Source organism: Cyclopterus lumpus, chromosome 6 (assembly GCF_009769545.1).
Source record: "Cyclopterus lumpus isolate fCycLum1 chromosome 6, fCycLum1.pri, whole genome shotgun sequence".
NCBI classification, from domain to species: domain Eukaryota; kingdom Metazoa; phylum Chordata; class Actinopteri; order Perciformes; family Cyclopteridae; genus Cyclopterus; species Cyclopterus lumpus.
This window is the reverse complement of record NC_046971.1, coordinates 17,711,731-17,735,008: the sequence shown is the minus strand read 5'-3', so window position 1 is coordinate 17,735,008 and position 23,278 is coordinate 17,711,731. Positions and strand designations below refer to the sequence as shown.

Below are 23,278 nucleotides of genomic sequence, written 5' to 3'. Positions count from 1 at the left end.
TCTGCAGTGCTACAGCATCCCTGCTAACGCTGAGCTGGCCCGGGCGCTCTGACGCATGCACACTGCAGGTAAACAAGGAATGCCACTGGCAGAGAGACGGAAAAGGGAGGGGCCATGGAGAAAGAGAAGTTGAGGCAGGAGGACGATCAAATATAAAGAGAGGAATAAGAGGGAGGGGGGCACAAAGAGGGTCAGAAAGTGGCACTGGCAGGACAATTGCTATGCTTCTTTGGCACGCAAGCTTTCTCTACAGGATTGGAAAGCTGGCCTCACAAGAGGGTAGAAACAAAGATGGGTCATAGGGGGAGTAGCTATTTCTATCCCATCATTTGCAGAGGGAAACAGCAAAAAAGAGAGAAGGAGATTGAAGGGCTAGCAAGAGTCAGAGCTGAAGAAAGTCAGTGGGACAAGTGTAACAGAGAAAGAATGAAGGTGTTGGGCAAGAAACAGAAGTCTCTGCATGTTTCTTACCGATCCCGTGTAATAAAATATAAAAGGAGTGGGAGAAAAACAAGGTCTGACAGAAGGCTGTGAGTCAAGGTTTGGCCTTACTGTCAATGCTCCTCTATAAAAACAATCCGAACACACACAAGCGCACGCTCGCACACGCACACGCACGCACACGCACGCACATAACAGGGGGCAACAAAAGATATCAGTTGAAATGTGGAAACACAGCCCCGGCGTGCGGTAAGTGCTTGTGTAAGAAAGTGAAACATGGTTTCCCGCGACCTCAGCAGTGCTCCTGACCAGTGACAAGGTCAGCGCTGAGCGGGACAGTATGTGTGTCTTTGTGGGAACTGGCCTGTGACACAACATCAGCATAAACAGTCTAAAAATGGCCCTGCATTCCTGAAGCGCGGCCCGGGTCCTCTCAATGCGTCCTCTCTGGGATGTCCAACAAGTCGACTGTAGTTTGAACTTGCTTCAGCCACCATATGAAGCTGTTTGGAGGCACCGTGCCAAATGAGGGCACAAGATGGCACAGCAGACAACACGGGACAAATCACTATTTCATTCGCTACTTCATAATTGATTTGTATGCATATTCTGAATAGAGTTATAATGTCAATGCGCGTACAAATCAGCTAAATGGTTGGAAACTCCCCAAGTTCATTACATGCAGATAGAGGACCTGCTGCAACAGGCAGCGTCCTCTCCTCGCAGTTGATCAGTCAGTTTAAGCCTCCTCCACACACAGTGTGACACTGTGCCGCTGTAAAGATACACCCCCGGGGACCAGATGATGTCACTAACTGGCACTGGAAGCTGCCACTTTCATGTATGCTTGTACAGGTGTGATGTGTGTGCGTGTCACAGCTTTCCTGTACGTCTATCCTTTTGAGGACCAAATACAAAGTAGTCATGGGTTTAGCGTAGTTAGCATAATCGTTGGCAATTTAGGTTAAATTAACATTATGTGTTTCAGTCAGGAATGTGAACATGTGGCCGAGGGTTGAAAGTGCAGAGTGAGATTATCATCACTGATCATTTCAGAGATCTGGTCACAGATTTAATGCACTAAATGTCAGACATTTAGACACACACCAGACTTACACAATCAGATGCCAGTAGACATTTACATATAAGTGTACAATTTCCTAGTCTGACTGACTAAATTGTCGTCTTCAAAGCGCACATGCATGCTGTAGATCCGGTCTTACCGTGTCGCCCTCCATGGCTTTGCATCCAATGAAACATCAATGAATCATTCCCTCCATCTTTCATTTACACCCATGACCTACCAACAATCTACAAAACCATAAATGTTGCTCCTTCTTTGTGGTGCATGTCTGAAACTGTCTGTGTCAAACAGTAGGATCTTAAAAGCAAACAATGACTCATGCCATGACCTCATCAAAGTAAACACATGACATATCCTGCTCTGTAGAAACACCACTACCGGGTTCTTTGTCTGAACTTGGCAAAAGAAAGAATGTGAATGAAACATAGAAAAGAAATCCCAGGGTTTGCCCTCTGGGTGCGCGGGAATACAATCCATGCGGTGAGTCATCGACTAAGGTCTCAGTTCAGTCAAGATAGAAGACACACAAAACGTTCTTTCCTTTATTTTGAAATGTTATTTTGTGGTTACTGGAAATGTCCAGAACAATACTTGTACGGTGTTTCCCAAAGAAATGAACAGTGTCTCTGTCCTTTGTCTCTCGCTTGAATACTCGCACCTTAATCTTCAAAATCATCCTTGTATCACATAACATTACAGCCTTCAGAGGGAGATAAGCACGACACATGGTGCGTCATCAGTGGAACTGATGGGGGATCTTCTTTGTTGCATAAACGCATTAGTTGATCCTGTGCAGTCTCCCCCTGTGCCAGGCAGCAGGGAACTCAAGATAACAGGCCCGTCGGCTGGATCTCCTATACCAAACAAGTCTACTGTTCATTATCATGTCTAATATGTTGGTATCCCAACACTTGCAGACATACGTGAGTGTAAATACAGGTGTGAGACGTTATTGGAACAAATAATGGCAAAAGATAAACTCCAAGTGTCAGGATACAACGGGCTGCAACTAGTAATTATCTATATAATTGTTTACGGTACAACGCATCACAACTTCCCTCTACGAGATCATCACATCTGAATACATTTGATTTATTTTAATACAGATTATCATTTGCTTTTCACATTGTTGTTGAATAATAATAATCATTTTCTGTCGATCCCCTTGTGTCATTGATTTACTACCCGTAGTTCTCTTTTTAAGTCAAAGGTCAAATATATCAGTCCCTAACTGGCATTGAGGATGCACCCAGACAATGTTTCCGTCCTAGTGCTGATTCTAGCCCGTACAATACTCTCTTACACCCAAATGTAAAACCTGTATAGCACACTGCCTGGAAATCATAATTAGATTGTGTTAGTGAAACACAAAAATAATACAATGATACCACGATCCATCATCTGAGCATTCAAAAATGCTGAATCACAGAAAACATGTATGGCTCTATTTGTGTCCTCTCACACAAAAACTACAAAACACGCTCGTGAAAATAAATATGTCAGTTCCTCCACGTTCTAGCAAGTGGCAGCTTGTACAAGTAACTTCTGTCACTATGAGAAGGCTGCTGTATTCGTTGTAGGTCTGGCCTCCGTGCCTGCATACGTGATGAAGGGTGCTTCCCCAGGCTGGCTGCCGCTAGTGAAAACCTCTGGTCCATCTGTCGGGCCTGACTGGCCGGCTGTCCTTATCACAGAAGCAGGGATTAGCCAGATTTAAGCCAAGGAACCAGCCTGCCCTCCAGCCTGTCAGGAAATGCACGAGGAAGCCCGTTCCCTGCTCAGCCTGTGCCATCCCTTCACCAGCAGAGGTCCACCACCACCTAACCCGCTGTATCCAGCTATCCATGACCCGCATTAATAAAGAGGTTATGAATGGCTGTGAAAGGGAGAAGAAAGAGGACACCATTTTTGATTGCCCCTGCGCTGGTCATGGATGTTCATTCAGCTCAGTTAACTGAAGCGTTGGGAGCTTCTATGAAAGAGGGTGAGTGCAGCGCCTTGGGGGATGCAGACTATTAGTGCTCAATGGGATGTGAGGCGGGAGGCAGCCAGGGAGGAGGCGGAGGCATGAATACCCTCAGTGCTGCTCTCCCGCTTCCTGCATTCACTTCCCCAACAAAGAGTCACAATGGTGTCCTTTGCTGTCTTGGCTGGTTGAGGCGGCTCCTGGCGATGCTCAGAGCCATGTGGGGGGTAGAGAGGATCGTGTGTGTGTGTGTGCGGGGTTAGCTGGGAGCCGGCTTTAACACCGCACAGCCCGTCTGCACGTGCCCAGCCCGCGGCCTGCCAGTGGCCGCACAAAAGGGATGATGTCATGCTTAGCCAATAACAAAAGAGTCTGGGTCCGTCGGGCCCTCCTCTCTCACACGGCTAGTTCCAGCTATATCCAGCCCAGCATTAATCGCAAGCCTTATCCTCTTTACTGGGGGTGGGGAATGGATAATAACAAACCAGACATGGGGCAACACAAGATAGGGAGAGGAAGAAGGAATAAATGATGACGGCATGTGTCGGTGGTGGGAAGCTGCAGGCTATAGTTGTGGGAGATGCACAGACAAGTCATTGCAAGTGAGAAATCAGGAGGAAGTATGGCTCTTTGGGGTGCCACAGTGCGAGACCTGCCAAACACAGGGCCACCACACAGAGATGGACCCAATAGATCCGGCATTGAAACACACTCAAGAACAACCAACACCTCTCACACTTCACAGTTCTCCAGCTCCAGCTTTTGTTCCCGTTTCTGTCTAAATCCGTAGACTACCAGAGCGGGTCACGCATCATCACCAGCCAAAATAAAAAGCATTAATCTGAGCAAAACTGAATCTGTCGGGATGATCACACATTCCGAGAAGCAGCATCTCCCATGGGGCCTTCAGGCTCTGCAGCATCTCTGGTATCCTGGTACGTGTAACTCAGGCTGGCAGAACGCACTAATAAAAGAGGTATTACACAGGATCGTTGTCCAGTTAATAGTGGTACATTTTGGTGAGAAGAAAGGCATGCGGGTTTGACTGCCAGAAGCCATTGCAATAAAGCTGAATTAAAACTAATTGGTATAACAGTGAGCCGGTGAGAAACAGCAGGCGCATGGGGACTCTCAGCCAATGTACCAATTATGCAAACGCTATTAGCTAAACCGCAGTTCATTTGACTTGAGAAACTAACAATAATCCACAGTTCTCCTTCATTTTACCTTCTTACCAGAAGGAAAGTGTCAGTCACCTACACATGTGAACTGTAATCCAACAAGCAGTGCAAAGCAATAATTTGAAGCAATAATGTATAATTATTCGCCATTTTGTGAGCAGGGCGTGTTTTAGTGATTAAAGTTCTCTTGCTGAGCACCGAATGGAAATACAAGAGTCAGTTTGTTCGCTACAACTCCGGGACTGATGCAGTAGCTAAAGGGCATAAAATGGGAGGTCAGAAATCACATTCATAAGTAGATTTGAAAGACTGAGAGGTTTTACAGGTCAGTTTCCTGTTTCCAGTTAATGCCTTTCAAACCCAATGTGTCACACCTAAGAAATACATTTCAATCACCTGTTATGTGTCAACAGCGTTTCACAGCTTAGGGTGTACATGTGCTTAAAAATTAAATACCTAAAATCTCCACAGCTTTGTTGACGAACTTGGCCAATCGTGTAAAACTGTTGGGTAAAGTATGCACGCCTACGAGGGCACAAAACACATCCCACACATAACCCCCCCGCACCAAGGTCCCCCCCCCCCCCCTCAGAGTTCCTTCAGTTTCACACAGCGACTAAAAATACAGGAGTTAGCATGCCACGGGTGGACAGGCCATGGAAAAAAGGCTGTCATATTCAGAGAAGAAGTCATGGAAAACGGGAGGATCCGATTTCAGGGCCACTGATAACCAACAAACCTACGGTACGCCTGCCTGCATGCCCGCCAAATATAACCCCACTGATGTGGAGCAGGCTAGAGCTAGCACAGGGGAGGCTAATCCAGAACCACGGCAGTACACGGCAAAGGCTGGTGGAAATGTTTTGAGATGTTGGGGATGCAGAGTCTTCCTCAAGAACACTTCAGCAGGTGTGAGCTTGAATCTGAGACCTGATTCAAGGAAAGTCTCTCCTCAACGCCGGTTCCATCTACTGGACTTCCTTTCTGTCCTATGCACAAAACACACAGTATTGCTGTACAGCCCTGAACTTGAACATAGAGCTGTAGAGCAACATATTGCCTGTGTCTCTATATTTAAACACACAATTCCTTTTGTCACAAACGTCTCTGCTCTATTACGGTTTTGCATCCCCGTGCAGAGTTTGCTACTTCTGCAAGATTATGCTGACTTGTCCAACGCATTGTAAATGCACCATTTCAACTAACAACCCTGATTTGCAAGAATAGTCATTCTATTTTTCTTTGTATGTCACAGGACATTGATTAAATCCCAAAGGTCTACAAGTAACTGTGCACGTAACATACATAAGAAAACACTGCATAAAAACAAAAACAAATATATAAATCTTTACTTGAGCATTAAATCCATGGAGGTATATTAAACATTAACAAATGTGGGAAACATTTTGGGAAAAATGCACATATTTGGATGGAGAGTGACAAGAGACTACGGACACCCTCATGTCCCCTCATGTCCAAATGGTCATATTATGGCTACAACCAGCAGCAGGTTAGCTTAGCTTTGCAGAAAGGCTGGGATAATGGGGAAACTCCGAAGCCCACTAATCAACACTTTACATCTCGGTTGTTTAGTTTGTCCACAAAACTAAAAGTACAATGCAAATTTGCAAGTATAATGTGGCAGATTATTAAAATGGTAAGAATCCAGTGTCTTTATCAGCAAGATGGAAGCTTGCGACACCGACACTTTGAATCCAGCCTAAAGGAAAGGCTCTCTAACCCCTGAGGCCCCATCCTCTCACACAAAAAGCATCAACTGTCAGTTCTGCTCACCTTCACCTTGCCGTTGGGTTGCAGCAGCTCAGTGACGGACACCTTGTCCTGCTGCAGTCGCCTCTTCACCAGCTTGGAGCAGCAGACGTTGACCGCACCTTGGACATGCGACGCATTGTACTCAGAAAATGTTCTGCTGTCAATCACCAGCAAACGGCCCGTTCCTCTCTGGATGAGGCTCGCCAGCCGCTTGATGTCCATAGCGCTTCGCTTAGTCGGCCCTTTCTCGCCTGCCATGATGTAGGAGAGGCGGAGCGGTTTTACAGAAATGGGGGGGGGGCAGTAAGGGATGGGGCGTGGATGATGAGGGGTAGAGGTGGAGGATGAGGTGAGGTCAGTGGAGGAAGGCTACCACCAAAGCAGGTGCTGAGAGATCCATGGTGCCTGAAAAAGAGGAGACAAAACAAAGAGGAAGAAGAAGAAAAGTCTGTGAGTTTTGAGATAGAGGGCAAAACATCAAGGGCACGAACCACCTCTTGTCCTGAGCTTCAGCCCACTCATGTGCTAGTGCAACAAATAATATAATTTAAACGCCACTGCTACAAAGCAACGTCTACAGAATCTATTGCGTATTAATTTCCAAACCACAGTCAAGTGCACATTGTATTTTTAAACGTCGCATTAGCTTTTACTGGCAGACTTTGAGCGCCAAAAATAGCTACAATGCTAAACATGGATATAAAAGCTATTTAAAGGCTTCAAAGCCAACTGGATCATCCCTTGAGATTCATCAGTCCTGAGATGTGTAGGAATATCACACATCCAAAAACAAAGCCAAAGACTTAAGATAGACATTCACAACAATAAAACGTGTGTGTGCGTGTCGGCAGAAGTGTGTGTGAGGGCTGGTTGTGGTTGATCGAGGGTCTCTCGGTAGCTCATGAAACAGGAAACTGAGGGCGTGAGATAAATTAAGCTGGGGGAATTCAGAGGGCAGGTCTGGACAACAGGCAAACGGCCTGTGTGACATCCTGTGTATGCGTGCATGTGAATGTGCGTGCGTGTGTGTGTGTGTGTGTGTGTTACAGAGAGCTGTCCATGAACTTGATGAACTGCATCCTCCTGTCTATCACTAATCACTCTGCTCACTGTCACCGCAGCACTCCAATGTTTAATGTGAGACACACACACACACACACTCACACACACACACACACACACCAAAGTGCCTTTTGTTTAAACATATAAACATAAACCCTGCGTAGATTAAAGGCCCTTTCCTTGGTTCACCAGGTGTCATGCAACAAGTGAGAAGGTCAGAATGTGAATGCAGTCGTGTTGTTTTATTCATCTCGAGGCACATGGTGTCATGAAAAATTAATGGGCCTCCTCTCATTTACCCCAAAGTCTAAATAGAGGTTTAAACCTGGGTTGAAAAGGGAGAGTACGACAGACAGCCATGTAGAAACAGAGAGCGGAGGGAGATAAAGTAGAACATCGCAAAGCCATTGGCATGTTCTGAAAGAAAACTATCAGCAATATATACGCTCACTTCATAAATCAAAAGAGGGGAAAAGATGGCTCACGGCAACAGAAGAGAACTGTCTATGTGAAGCAGAACAGGACCAGAGCAAGGTGGGCGAGAAAACCGAGACAGAGAGAGAGAGACAGAGGAAATGTAGAGAAACTGTGTCCTCTGATGGCTAGTGTCTTGGGAAGACGTCCATGCAGCTCTGCTCTGCAACTTTTCACCTCTATTCTGACACCACTGCTGCGGAGAGAGAGGGGGGGGGGGGGGTAGCAAAGGATGTTATTCAGTGAGGATCTCCAGCCTAGCAACTCAGCCAGCTCAAGGATAGGGAGGGGACAATTGTGAAAAAATGAAGGAACAAAAATGCTGCCGAAAAGAGAGCGACACATAAAAGGGAGAAGCTGAGCGACACATTGAGAAGGGAAAGATAATTTGCTAACACTCATAAACTAACTTGCAGCTGACTGCACCAAACTTAAAGACGTGGATGTGGAGTCGATCTTGTTGCAGTGCCATTCATAACGGCAAAAGGATAACATTCCTTTACCGATCACCGAGATAATAATTTTTTCGGCACCCACACGAGGCCGATATCTCCCATAGGCTGCTTGCCAAGCCTGAACATAGATGTCCACATGCTGCCGCTACCGCTTGGCAACCTGCCTGATGCAAAAGCGGCAGCACAGGAACATGGAAGAACATCTAGATAGACAGCAGCAACTGCCTGCACTGTAAACACAGCCAAGCTGCTGCTGCTGTAATAGAAAGTACAGTAAAGGCAAAAACAAGGCATAACAGACACATCTTGGATAAGAAAAGACAATAAAGACTGCACAATGTGTATCTTCTTTTAAGAAAGCAACACAGATGCATCTAATCCAGTTAATCTGATCTGCCCGTCTGTGTCGTAGTGATGGCTGGATGTGGCTTTCTGCATTAACACTTTAAGCAAGGCACAATTGTCTGACCTACAGCGACACAGCACATATTGAGATTCCCTCACTTTCCCCACAATGTGCGCCCCAGCAGCTATTCTGCAGAGACATTACGCCTTGCAGCCCCTCCACTACAAACAGCCCCTGCATGCTACATTACGACCTGCCCCATCACCTGTTATATCATACCTTTTATGGCGCGGAGCCCTTTAGCCGAGCAGCTAACAACACAGCCTCCAGTGGGGTCGGGGGGGTAAATCTTTCTCCCTATTTTCCGTTTCCCTGCTGCTGAGCACACCATCTGATGCTGCATATGTCTAATGGCGACTGCTCTCCCACCACCCGCCCAGTCTCACTTTTTCTCTCTGAATCCCTCCTTCCTTCTCTATCACTCTCTTTCTTGCTCTTGTGCAGTGGACGGGGACGGGGAGGGGCGGAGTGTGCAGGTTTACATGTGTGGCGGTAGTGAGACGGAGAGACTGGTGCTCTGCATCTCCTACGCCGTTGGACAGTTATCCTACGCTGACCACGCTCTTAGTGGACCCTGTTGGCGTGAACAAGACGGGGCATGAAGAGTGGGGATAAGAGAAGACGGCAAAGGGAACAGAAAGATAGTGACAGGAATCAGAAAATGGAAAGGGAGGAATATAGAAATGTTACAAAGAGGCAGCACGCACCTCAGTATGCTTACTCAGCATAACAACCACAACCCCGACCCCTTATGCAAAACCATCTCCCCCCCCAGGAGAGGAGGTAAGGAGAAAGAACAAACGAGCTCTTCGCACTGAAATAGACAGCAGCCAGGAGCTTGCTGTGCAGCTCTGTCTGAACAGAGGAAAACAAGCCGAGAGGAGAGAAAGCAGAGAGACAGAGACAGCGTGTACAGGCCCGGAGCAGATTCTGTTGTTGCCATAGAAACAGCCCGGTCGGTGAACAGGGGGCACGGGGACGGTGATGACGATGGGATGCTACTGGTGCTGAAGCTGGATCAGGATACAAGAGGTGGTGAGAGAGCTAAAACTGACAATGCTACATACACTTATGTAAATAGGTTCTCACAATTTAAGCTGTGTGACAACAATGAAGTCATCGAGAGATTTGTTCTCTGTTGATTTGGTCTCACCCATTCGACCGCTCGTCTCAGCTGGTCAAAAAAACAACAACACCCGATCGTTTGCAAACAAGTGCACAAAGTCCAAAGACTTAAGCGGACATGGTTGTGTGAAGATGAAGCAATGCAGTCACACCTTGCTGAAGGCTGAAGGCAGAACAACCGGATCAACAGGTTCATTTTGAAGGAATTCTTTTTTTTTTTACATTGTTGGGGAATTTGAATACCCGAATTTACCTACGGTGACTAAAAAGCACTGGAACTTGCAGTTGTGCATAATTGAAAGCGTGAGAGCCCGCAATGCCAACTACAGATTGCTAAGCAAACACAGAGTGTGCACATGTATCGAACCTTACTACAAAACAAAGTATGAAGCAAGTTGAACGTTGCCATACTCATGTCTAACCTGCTGTACAAAACAGGTGTGATACTTTGGGTTATTTACTTTGCTTCAACAGCAACCGACTTCACGGTTACTCTCTTTACAGCTGATAACAAAAGACTGATAATGAAGAAAAGCGTCATTGTATTAGGTTAATAAAACAATATTGGGGAAGTAACTTTATCTCCATAAAATGGAGACATGCGGGCATATTCATAGGCCCTTCATACAAAACAATGGGCTAAGCATGACGACGGCTCAATAATGCCATATTGTAGATAGATTGCCATATCAGTCATCAGTGAGAGAAGCAAACACAAAGAGAGCAACTGGAGGGCGACCAACGCTGATGTAATACCATCCAGGTTATTCATTAACTCCCTGCATAACGTCACCTGTGGCCAGAGCCCGGAGTAGACTGATATAAAGCTGGCTCTTCGTTGTATACAATGTGAGACATGTCATGTTTGTTTGGACCACAAAGAGCATCCCTCGCCCTTCACTCTGTGACAGGGGCTCTCTCGTTAAACTGAAAGCTTGCATCTGTTTACACACTTCCTCTTTCATGTGACCACAACAAGGGACTCCACAGGTATTCAAGCCAACGACGTCAACACAGGGCTGCTGGCGGAGGATTATGGGGTCACCAGTTTAGAGTGGATAATTTAGTAACAGGAATGACAGATCATGTCAATGCTGGATTAGTTATTAGCTACCTATGCTGATAAGAGTATTTCTAACCTATTTCCTGACAGCTTTTGTTACATTAGCGATGTCTGAGACTAATTAGTTATGTCTTTGAAATGAAAGAAAATATTAAGTTAATGAATGAATTCACATGAAATCTGTTCTGATCGCTTGACTAATCCCATTTCCCTAAAACCAGAGTTGATGTGTTAAGGTTGCCTGTTTTGTCTGAATAACAGTCCAAAAGCCAAGTATATTTACTTTACTAAAGTTAATAGACTAATCAATACAATGTTGTCAGCTCTACTTGAGTCAACCAACTTGAATTTTATCTGCAAACCCTTATTTATGAATGCCTATGTGGTTGAAAGCAATATATTCGAGCAGCTGGATGTGAATAATAAATGTGTTGGTCACAAATAGGGTTAGTTGAGTGACAGGCCTGGAGTGAGTAACACGGAAATGGCCTCCATGGGAAAAAGAAAGTAGTGCAACATGAGAAGTGCATGCTGTTACAGGGATCATGTAATTTGGATAAATCAATTCCTGGTCAAAGCCCAGTTGGAGCAAAAGCGTCATCATACTGTAAACAACATAACCAGGTGTAAAGCCTTCTGGTGCCCTCTAATCAATACTCTCCCAGTAAGCTGCTGCAAATTGCAGGATCATATAACTGGGGATACCTAGGTATCTAACGTAACAATAATCACGATATATGCCGATGAAAATAATACCAAGAATACCTGACATGAAATACACTGGCTATAAATAGCGTATAAATAAAAAATTGGAAAATCCCTTCTGTACAAAAGTCCCAGATATTGTGACCAATAAAGAAGACGGGGCGCACAAAGAAATAGATGGGACATCGTGGCCTGTTTGATAACGTTAATAACAATGATGGAGGGTAAGCGCGGTCATAGCGCGCTATAATAAACCGACGTGGATTAGAAATAAGAATAGCGCACAATGCGGACAGCGGACATTGCATTTGCAAACGTTGCACAAATGATCACACAGCGATATTAAAATACACGTTTATGTTCAGGTCCACTGCGCGTTGACTGAGTGGGAAACCTTCCCCGTGTTGTTATGACGCGTGGATATGTCTGCATGCGAAAAATGAACCACTCCATTGATCGGACAGGCTGCGGTGATTATGAACAACAGCGTTCAAAATAAAACAGAAAATATATCAAACAAGCATTCTACCTACCTTGAAATGGTCGGACGGTAAGTGACCAGATGCTTGTCAAAATAGAAGAATCGGTCACTTCAGCCTGGAAGGGTTTAATTCCCATAATAACACGGGAGCGCACATAAAGGGGGGGGGGGGGGGGGGGGGGGAGTGCACGCTGACAGGCTCGCGGCGGCAGCAGCCGGGGGCACGAGCACAGATAGCGAGCATCCCCTGCTAACGTGAGCTAGCTCTGTCGGCAGCAACACACTTGGTAATAACACGTCTCGTTCCGACGAATGAATACACACGCACGGGCGCACTCACCTCGGACTCCACGCGGCTCCTGTGTGTTATTCAACTGGCCTCCGTGTGTCAGTGGGGAGAGCCGCGGTGTCTTCATGGAGCTGGCCGGTGTTTACCTGGCTGCGTGGCCGGGGACCGTGCAGCTGACAGAGGTTGACACCGCCAGGAACAAACGAAACATGAAAGCGAAGTTAACTGACGTGGTCAGCTCGCGGAGGGATGGATATGCTTTGCGGGGCAAAGTAATAGCTCAAACGTGTGTGTGTGTGTGTGTGTGTGTGTGTGTGTTTGTGTGCGTGTGTTGGGGAGAAGGAGGAGGGGAGGGGAGTTACAGAAGGTGCACTTTAGCACTTTCTTGAACTAAAGCGATGAGGTCATGGTTCAGTAGGGAGAGGAGAAAAAAAGGAAAAAGGCTGTGAGGTTGACGTCACCTCGAGCCAATCAGCGCAGGCGGCTCAGGGGAGAAGGCTCAGGGAATGGATGACGTCAACGTTGTGATCCGCAGATTAAAGGGACAGTCCGGCTTTTTAAAGGAGACGCGCAATAACTCGTGCAGTCCTTAGTCTCTCTGGTGCAGTCATTGGAGTGCCATAACAATTTTATGGGACGAAAAAAAAACAACATGAGATTGTTTTTCAAACAAATCAGTCTCATAATGTGCTGATTATTATATGATTTCATAATGATCCCTTCCAGGAATATTGTTTTGAGTTGTGTATTTGTTTCACTCAGATTGCTACAAAAATATACCATGGCTGGATTTGTGTTTTTATAAGGACACAATGAAACCTGGCTTTCTCACAGATATTGCAACATTAAACATGTTTTACACCCGCAGAGGTGTTTTAAATAGCATGGCTGAGTATACCTCTAATTAGGTGGTAATTGGGTGAGGCTATGCTGGGATATTAAAAAGAAGGAAATAGGTGCAATTTGTAACAACTGAAGTAACAGGAGAGGGAGGGGGAGCCAACAGAGCACAGTCTGTGACTCACACAGCCCTGAGAAAAGCTCTAAGCAGGGAACATAAGTGAAAACACCTGTGTGGGTGTGTTATTGGTATGTAGGGACTTTAAGAGACATACAGAAGACTTCAAAAACACATTCTGGTGTTATATATGGTAATATAAATTAACATATACTTATCCACAGTATCACATTAGTACTAACCACTATTACAGTTGAAATAAGTGTGTTTGAATTCAGTATCATGAATGGACCTTTTCAATGCAGACAGGTTTTAGTAGGGAAAGCACAGGTGATAATGATTGACTATGTTATTCCAGAGAGCCAACATGCCTCAGTGGAATGCAGCTATCATTATTGTTAAGTGTTGTTATTATAGTATTTAATACACCTCTGCTTTTCCTACTATGGCATGTCAAAATGTCTGCCGCGAAAAAGGCCTACTCTCTTTTGTTTGATTGAAGGCCTTTGTTCTGTTGCTCTGCCAACTAAATGTGTCAGTAAACTCGCAGATGAACGCAGGATGAAAAAGCTATTGTCAGTATATGTAATTACATTGTATATACTGACATCAAGCGGTAGAAATATTGAACTGCAGTCTGTGGTGCAGGTACTGTAAAAGTGCAGTACTGGCCATCACGTCTCCAGCTCAACACAACTCCAATACAGCTTTGTCATAAACCTTTACGTTTCAAAATAAAACTTTTATTTTTTTTCTTCTTCATATTTTGTATTCATTACCACGGAAATGAGCTTCACAGGAGCTTTGTGTGTATTTGAGTGATTGAGAGTCACAGAGAGAGCAACACAGATGCATGAAAATCTACCTTTATTTGGATGCAAAAACTCACAACTTAAAGCGATACTGTAGCAGGGAAGAGGAATACTGAATGCTGGTTGGTTGTAAGTCTGATTGTTTGGCTATTTCATCATCCCCATTTTGATCACCGGAGGAGGACAGCATAGAAAATAAGCACTCAAAATAATAGCTTTTCAATCAAGTACACTGGACATTATCAGAGGATTATGTCAACAAAAGATTGTAGCTTTTCTTATCAATCCCAGTCCTATTTCCCATTAAAAGTTCATTTTGGCAGTTTAAGTTTGCGCGCTTATTTGATGTCTGAATTGTTCCGAGCCCACACAGTTAACTCTGTCCTCTGATAATGTTTATGACCGTTGATTTGATGCATTGAGTCAAGTTAGAAGTTGTTTAAATGTGATTTTTGTTACATAAAAAACTGTCTTCACTGTTTTAGCTGCCTTACACATAGCAATTATTTATCATGTTGTCAACTGAGAGTGGCCTAGAGTCACAGATGGAATCGAGTGGGGACTGCGTAAAAACTCAGTCTGAGGTAAAATTCTCCAAGAAAAACAATAAAAACATACACAGAAAGCAAAGCATATTAAAGCAAAGCCTAAAGGCATAACGTAATAATACTGAAGACTGAACATAATCTATTTATTTTCTTTACCGTAAGGTAACTTAGGTAGTTGTCACATTTTATTCTGTCAAATCTTGCAATATAAACCAATGGTTTGATCCACAGTATGAGCTACATTCCATCATGGTGTAAACGGAAATATACACAAGGCATCTACTCGAAAGGATTGTATCAAAATGTTCTAAAAATATCTCTGGTTGGTGTCACAAAAGCAAACTGTATCAAAAGCATTGGCCGAGAGCAAGCAATATAATAGGCTTAAACCCTTTTACACAACAAGAAGCAGGACAACCAATCACGTCGCTTTGATTGTGGACCTATGGAGTCCCATACGGCACATGCAATCCATTAAACTCAACACAATCAAAACACAATACGGAAAAAAAGAACTTTTACAGCTGAACATCAGAGACAACCTTAGTTGATCTATTGTGCTTCATACAGATTAGGTCTGGCCTGTCTATACAACAATCATGGGCTTCTTACTTCACAGATGTGTTCAAGCTACTGTTGGAAGCAGAGGCATCACAGAGCACGTAACTCTGAGGGCGATAATTATGGGAGTGGGACATTTACAAGAAGATTAGCTGTAATATGACCATACGTCATCAATACGTTGCATTTTCTTCATGAAACCTTTTGCTTTCCTGCGCATTACACTTCACTGTGTGTATATTCCAGATTCTCCAGAGCCTTTTTTGGGCTTTGCGTTGATTTCTATGACATTCTGATTATATTTCTGTCCCCTGTCTCCTCAGTGTCACCGGCTCTGTGACGCCTCTGACTTTACGTCTATGTGGCCTTATGCAGGAGTTGTTTACTGTAAACATCATGGGCCATGAGGACTGCACAGGCAGCATCGTACAACTGTAATACTGTAGATTGCACAGAAATCCTAATTATTTAATTAATAACCTAATTGTTATACATTCCTATGTTCCATAACATTGCACATGCCTTTAATGAACACTTAGCACCATGCAACCTGAATATGAGGTGGCTCCTGAATGCATCAAAAGTTGAAACAGGCCTTCTATTGTCTTTTGTTTTTGTTTACAGTAAAAGTGAGAGACAATGAGAGTGAATGAGAAAAGATGAAAGTTAACTTAAAGTTCATGTGCACTTTTACATCTATATGATGTTTAATAATAGGCTGTCATTTGATGATGTGAGTTATGCTGGCACTGCATGGGCCCTTAGCATTGACACTAACTTTGGGAGATGGAACTTGAATTTCCTCCTTACAGCAAACTGACTCACCGCTGCAGGTGAACTGATTATACTTCAGCTTCAGTTCAACCTTTTGATAACTGTACATACAGCGTGTGAGGGGGCTAAGTACAAAATGAGACCTAGATGATTGAGTCTAATTAACAGTAATGTGATTTTTCTTTATTTTTAAGTGCAAATAAAATGATGTCAGGAGTGCGTGCTTGGATTATTTTGGGGCCTAGCTGTTACGACTTTTCAGGACTGTGTGGATCCCTTAAGTGTCTGATTAGGGGGCTATCTCCAATCCCACCTCCCAGTGTTTTCTCTGCTCATGGACACACAGTATGCACATTTTGTGTCGACCATTGAGTCCTGTCTGAACGAGCCTGTCTCGGGTGAAGAGATCTACATGGTTTGAACTTGTTAAAGGGTGAGATTGAGATGATGCTAGGTACAGTGGTGCATACCACCGGAGGCGGTACAGTGTACAGTGGTGTGTCTCGGTCTGGGTGTGGCTGTAGCGCTCACTCTACTCCTCAGCAGCATGAGGCAGCTGTTTCTCATACAGGCTGAGGACGTGATGCACAAACTGGTACTGCTCGCTGGTCTGGATCATCCCGCCCCTGAGAAGCATACACAGGAAGACACACACAGAGTGAGTGGTCAGTCGGTCCACCGCATTGGTCCAGACTGATTAAAAAAGCTAGAATGTCTTACTGGGATACTTAAATGGAAGGAAGTCATAATGAATTAAGTTATTAGTTTCACATGCTGCTCCTGCAATCACAAAAAAAATACGCTGCATATCGCAAGCAGGCTGTGAACACACTGGTTGATAGACCACATTTTGATATTTGTTCTTATGAAAATTGAGCTCACAACAACTTACTGTAGAAACCAGATCAACTGACATAACAAACATAGATTTGATGCCAAGAACTAAAGAGGGACACGAGCATGGAAAAGGGCTAAGAATATCTCACCTGTCCAGACGGAGCTGGCAGGTGGTTCTCAGGATGTCAACCACACCCTCAGTCCTCAGCTGCTTGCACAGGATGGAGGTGGCGATGAAGCAGCCAGTTCGACCAATTCCAGCACTGCGGACACAAAGTTAGAGGGGTAAAGGGATGCAGCAGAAAATAGATGGTTCTCTGTATTGATTAGCACATTAATTTGATTAATGTTAAATCCTCCCAGGGGATAATCAGAATGCCGAGAAATAGAATAAGACAAATTATCTGCTCTGCCAAGTGGTTTATATCTTAAAAAAATATTAAGCTGGGCAATTTAAATATAAGCCTTTTGACGCAGCCATGTGAACACATTTGAGCTATTTATCTTTCCCTATATATCCAAAACGATACTTTTGTACCTGCAGTGGACAATTATAGGGCCACTGGATGGCGGGGCTTCCTCTCGGGCCCTTTCCACTTCCTGCACCAGTTCCAGAAGAGGCGGAGCCTTGTCTGGAGTCTTCTGATCAGGCCACGAGGTGTACCAGTACTGCTGCAGACTGCGCTCCTCTTCCCCACACTGGTGCACACACACACACACACACACACACACACACACACACACACACACACACAGACACACATACACACACACACACACACACACACACACACACACACACAAACACAAACACACAGAGACGGGGTATTCAGACATAAAGTACTGATGTGATCATGTTGCGCACACATGTACATGAGACCGACACACTGATCTGCCTGTTGCTCGCATTCATATCCAAATTGCTACCTTGATGTTAATTGCTAGAGCAAGACAGCAAGACAAAAAAGAGTAAGGGTTTTAAATAGGAGATATTTATAGTCTATTTCTCCCTTTCCCATACTGTAACATAATCAAATCCATCAACTGCCTCTATGTCTGACAATAATCATTAACAACATAACAACAACATAAACAACACACTTTTAACTTAGCGCAGTTATATAATGATCCCTTGGTGCTTAGTAGGCTGCATTGACTGAATTATCATGTTGGGCTTGATGCCAATGCCACCATGACCCCACATTCAATATAAATTTTAGCCACATTGGTAGTGTGGCTCTAAGAATGTCAATGTTGGCCTGTAGATCCACCACTGAAATCTCTCTCTAACTAATTATTTGATGAATTGCCTGACATTTGGTCGGCATTCATGGTCGATAGATGATAAATCATAAGGACTTTGGTTATTCTCTGACCTTATTTCCTCTAGTGTTTAAATTGTAGTTTTAAGTGAAAGGTTTTGAACTACTTTTGGATGGATTGCCATGAAGCGTAGTAAACACATTCATGTTCCCCTCAGGATGAATCCCTGAACCCTGAAGTCAAAACTTTAATTTGCCCAAAAGACGATTAACCAGGCGACAACCTCCGGGTCTGAAAACTAAAGCCAATGCAAAAGTGTCTTAAACTACAGGGGGCGACTGCTTTGGCTGCAAAAAAAGGTCTGAAATCTTGGAAAAAATTATGCTTTTTCTCACTTGATTTATTACCTTACTAAACAGTGTAAACATTGTACCCAAACAGTGTTTCTTAAATACAGCTTGATGCCAAAATAGTGTTTTTGGTTTGAACTCACCCCTCAACTTGTTTTCAGCAATGCACTATATTTGCTCTTTTTGTGAGTTATTTTCAACAGTCTTTCTGTGTGTTACCTTTAAAGTAAACACCCTCAGACTGTAGTCATCCTCCTGTGTTACTGTGACGACAGTGATCTCGATGCCTTCATGGGTCACAGTGTCCTCAGGCCAGTACTCTGCACATTTCTGCAAGACACAATAGACACCCAAGTGGATATTTTTTTACAAGATATTTTATCTGTCCATTTATCAATTAATGCATCCATCATCATCGCCCCGCCTGACCTCGTTTTTCTCTTCCAGGTTGGTGATCATCACTATGATTGGGCATCTCTCCTGCCACACCATCCTCCAGAAGTCCCCCACTGTGTTCACGGTGGGACCCTGGGTGGCAATGTAGGCACACTGCTCATCCCCATAACCCTGCAGACACACACACACACACACACACACACACACACACACACACACACACACACACACACACACACACACACACACACACACACATACACACACACACAGTCTTGTCATATACATATAATATATAATCAGTTTCTACCAGTCGTCAGTAGGAGACATTGAGAAGACAAGGTGGCTACATCACAAAGCTGGGGAAGGAGCTTACAAACACACACATTTCCACTTACTTTGAGATAATTAGCATTGATGTAAGTAGTGAGGAAATCGTCTTCGTCCTGTGACTTCAAGATCACTCTGCTGTGTGTGTCTGGAGGAGAACAGTGTGAGGTTACCATGAGGATAGAGAGACAGGTGGGTTGTAATTCAAAAAGATGACAGCAAAAGAAGCTGCTGTGGCGCTGTGTCTCAGTGTGAATATCAATATTCCGGTGCACAGAGACAGACCTTTTACAAACGCATCTGAGCTAAATAGTTGATGAGCATGTGAAATTATTTAAGAGAAGCAGCAAAAGAAAAAAGCAGTTTTCACAATATTTACAACCGCATGATCTCTTTTTGTGACTGTTCTGACTCGTGTTGCAGCTGTACTCACTGGGTAAGATGGTTTTGTAGCGGTTCTTTCTCACCAGCCCTGGGTAGTTGTACTCCTTAGGGTCCACAAAGTTCATGGGAGTTTCCTGCCGATGGACACAGAACAATGGGTGCAATAAGAATCAGTCCTTGCAGAAATAGAGGGGGAGTCCTAACTATGCCTTCTACTGCAGGACAATTATACCCAACATTAAGTCATCCGCTACCCTTCAGACTAAACTGCTGCTGTCTAATTGTGTGTGATGTTATTCTACGAATGACTGGTGTGTGGTCTTGAACGTGCATCTTCCTGCCTAGCAGACACTAGGATCCTCTGTGGGTTTTCGTATGCAAATATGCCTGTATCTATCCTTCCTTCGCCCACTAACACACACAGTGGAAAAGCTTACGGGTGTGTGTGTGTGTGTGCATTAGTTGCTGTGTCTATGTGTGTGGGTCAGTGTACGTCCAGTGAGTCTCTGTTCATCCCTGTTAATCTAAAGTGTGTAGGTGGGTGAGCTGCTGTTGCTGTGCTCACATAAAACTCAGCCTGCAGGCTTTCGTCATCTATGGCCCGTGTGTGTAGCATGTCAGGGGTCAGGGTGTTGGCCCCCTGTCGGAGGTACTCCTTGGCCGACTGGTCTCTGGGGGAGAGCTGGCCTCCGTAGCCGTAGGGCTCGGTGCAGCCCGGTGTACACATGTCCAAGGTCAGGGAAACGTTGGAGCCCCTCCTGTGTGATACATATTGAATCATACAAATGCATTTATCAGTAAAGTTCTGTTTTGTTATAAAATTCCCATACACAGCATTTGTCTTGCTGCAGATCCAGATAAAAACGCAAACAAAAAAAAACTAGTCACAATAAAACATTTCTGTGTGTCTCCCAGCCCCCTGCCGCCCACCCTGACCTCTCCTGAAGCCCCACTGATGTGACGGTGAGGGTGGCGGCGTCTCCCTCCGCCCTGATGTCGGTGCCTATGTCAAAGACCGGCGTCTGTGGCTCAGGGTCCATGTCCAGCAGATCCTCCTGAGCGTCTGTCCACTCTGACAGGGTGAAGGAGGGCTGGCGGCTCACTGACTGACGGCGATCACCAATGTCCCGCGACACAGTTCCTGACGACCACGAGCCAGAGCCATAACGCCACTTACACGCCATGTGGACAACCTGGAAACAGATTAATGGGTATCCATTTATCAGGCAATAAGCACATCAATCAAAGCAAGAAACTGTCCAATCTGAATAATCCAGTCAATCTAGTTTCCTGCAAAGTCGTCATGGGTCTTTATGGTGATTTAGAAATAATTTAACATCCACTATATTTCTCACATTCACGCTGAAATAACTGTGCAGGAATTGAATGGTTTCTCCAGTGTTTTACCATGAGGACACAGATGGCCACACCAATGCCTGCAGTTCCATGGACAATCCAGTTGTGCTCTTTGGTGTTCACAACTTCCCTCATCAACACCAAGGACTGAGCCGTGCAGAGAGATAAAGACAGGGGTAGAGGCAGTGAGACACAGCCAACACTGGATCAGCATATCTTCAGGGTTTCGTTTTTGTACTCTGCATCCAAAACAAACGGCTCTATTGACGAGTTCCAGGACGGACACTTACGTCCATTCCAAATATCGGGTGGCAGGGTAAGATGAAGCCAAGGTAGAAGTCAATGACCTGCAGGGCTTTGTAGATGGAAGAGAGAGGTCCATTTCCTTCCACCACAAAAAACACCCAGTACCCCTGAGAGGAGAGAGGGAAGGCAGACTGTCACTGTGAACTCACCAGTCATTCATGCACTAATCAGGCAGCGCTGTGGCTTCTCTCAGGTGAAAAGGAACCGAGAAGAAAAGAAGATGGCCTATCACGCAGGCATAACGATTATGTAAATAGACCACATGTCATAATCATGGCTGCGTTTACAAAGCCCTTATTTATTCATTTATTTTTTACATATGGTAATGGGGGTGTACAATTCTAGCCCTAACATTTGTTTGGGCTATAATAAGAAAATCTGTGCGAAGAAATAAGGGTCAAGAGAGAACACCTTGTGCTCAAGTGCCATTTGCATTGCTGATTTTACTGTTCTATGCTGAGCTGAAAACCAAAGTTGGTGCAGGAAGCTCATCTTAATCTAATTTAAAGCAGACATTTGAGTACCAACCAAGTATATACCAGCTTAAAGTAAACAACTTTTAATCCATTTTTCTGTTTTCAACTAACGCCCATTCACATACCGTGACTTGGGAGACGGCAAACAGTGCAGCCCAGCAGTGGATCTCAATCACGAGCGCATACACCTTGTGCATAAACACTTCCTCTCTCTGCGGACCTGGGCCCCCTGCTGGTCCATCTTTGTACTTTGGTTGCCTGTCTCTTTTAGAGGCTCCGTCGCCTATTTTATCAGTCTTTGTGGGCTCATCTAGCCAGACGGGGTCCTCGTCGGGCCTCAGGAAGATGGAGTCCTCAGTGTGGGAACGGGTGGAGCTGCTCAGCCGGCGGGTCATGATACCCCTGTTAAATTAACAATTAAATTGTTAAATTATTTTATAATGCGGTGCTGTATACATCTTGAAAAAAAATTACTAAAAGATTAAGAGTGTGTGATCTCCAAGATAGTAAAAAAAACAAAACAGTTAAAATAAATGAATGAATACCTTCCCCCTTTATTCCTCCTTGTGGAGTGCATGTGTAAAATGGTATGCACATATATGTGGATGTAGATGGTATGCATATGTAGATGCATATGTATATGTATTTGTAGGTGTAAACAAATTGAATAAAAGAATAAAATGAATACAGTGTGTGCTTTGGTTGTTAGTTTAAAGGTGCTAAATTCAATATTCGGTCATTGCGGAGTAGCTTCAGCCCTCCGGTTCCCTTCCAGGTAAACATTGTTAGCTCTGTCTGCACTGTTGCCTTTGTTTGCCCCATTTGTGCTGTAGGCCCCGCTAGCCATGTTGAAAGCTGTGGAGGCAATCCATCAATCATCGATCTGGTCTGAATTTTCAAACGAGCACCTTTAACCCCTTATAAACACAAAAGGTCCAGTGCGGGTAAAGACATAACTCCCTTTCAATTGTCTTTCATAAGCAATCACACATAATCAACTTTTTGTCTTAGTTGCTTTAGTAATATACACATGTTGCCTGTGTTTGTCACGTTGTGTTTTTAAATGAGTGTGTATATGACAGAGAGAGTTTATTCCACTGGCCTATTCAGATGTATAGCTAAGCGGCTTGGAGTGGCTCTCATCTCCGGATCCTCTTGTCTCCCTCAGATTGCACTCTATTGGGTGAATGTGTGTGTGTGTGTGTGTTTGAGAGAGAGAGGCTCTATTGTGGAGAGATGAGTCAGGGGTAGCGTGTTTACAGCCCTGTCCGTCGCCTTGGCAACAGAGTGGCTCTCATCCCTCTCATTCGTCCTGAGCATTATTATCTACTGACAACACACACACACACACACACACACACACACACACACATGCACACTCGCACACATGCACGTACGCACGCACACACGCACACTCGCACA

The 23,278-nt window shown here is 44.5% G+C and overlaps 2 protein-coding genes across 5 annotated transcripts in view; both read right to left on the bottom strand.

The window, feature by feature from the left end:
- The window catches only part of dusp8a (dual specificity phosphatase 8a), a 37,689-nt gene extending 24,787 nt beyond the window's left edge, over window positions 1-12,902 (bottom strand). Inside the window, exons 1-2 of one of the 4 annotated variants that reach the window (XM_034534517.1) lie at window positions 12,557-12,902; window positions 6,467-6,850 (exon numbers count right to left, since the gene is read on the bottom strand). In XM_034534517.1, the coding sequence (XP_034390408.1) occupies window positions 6,467-6,703 (237 nt within the window). In that variant the 5' untranslated portion in view covers window positions 6,704-6,850; window positions 12,557-12,902. Of the gene's footprint in view, window positions 1-1,664; window positions 1,771-6,466; window positions 6,851-12,268; window positions 12,369-12,556 lie in introns of those variants that run through there. The other 3 variants (XM_034534519.1, XM_034534518.1, XM_034534521.1) reach the window with 3 other exon arrangements.
- Window positions 12,903-16,690: 3,788 nt separating this feature from the next.
- ptpn5 (protein tyrosine phosphatase non-receptor type 5) lies at window positions 16,691-22,251 on the bottom strand. The gene is made up of 12 exons (XM_034534516.1): window positions 21,982-22,251; window positions 21,365-21,487; window positions 21,126-21,221; window positions 20,655-20,911; window positions 20,284-20,476; window positions 19,768-19,852; window positions 19,403-19,482; window positions 19,038-19,175; window positions 18,828-18,938; window positions 17,534-17,694; window positions 17,145-17,258; window positions 16,691-16,784 (listed from the first exon to the last, which is right to left on the bottom strand). The coding sequence occupies exons 1-12, from the start codon at window positions 22,249-22,251 to the stop codon at window positions 16,691-16,693; spliced, it is 1,722 nt and encodes a 573-aa protein (XP_034390407.1).
- Window positions 22,252-23,278: the final 1,027 nt, after the last annotated feature.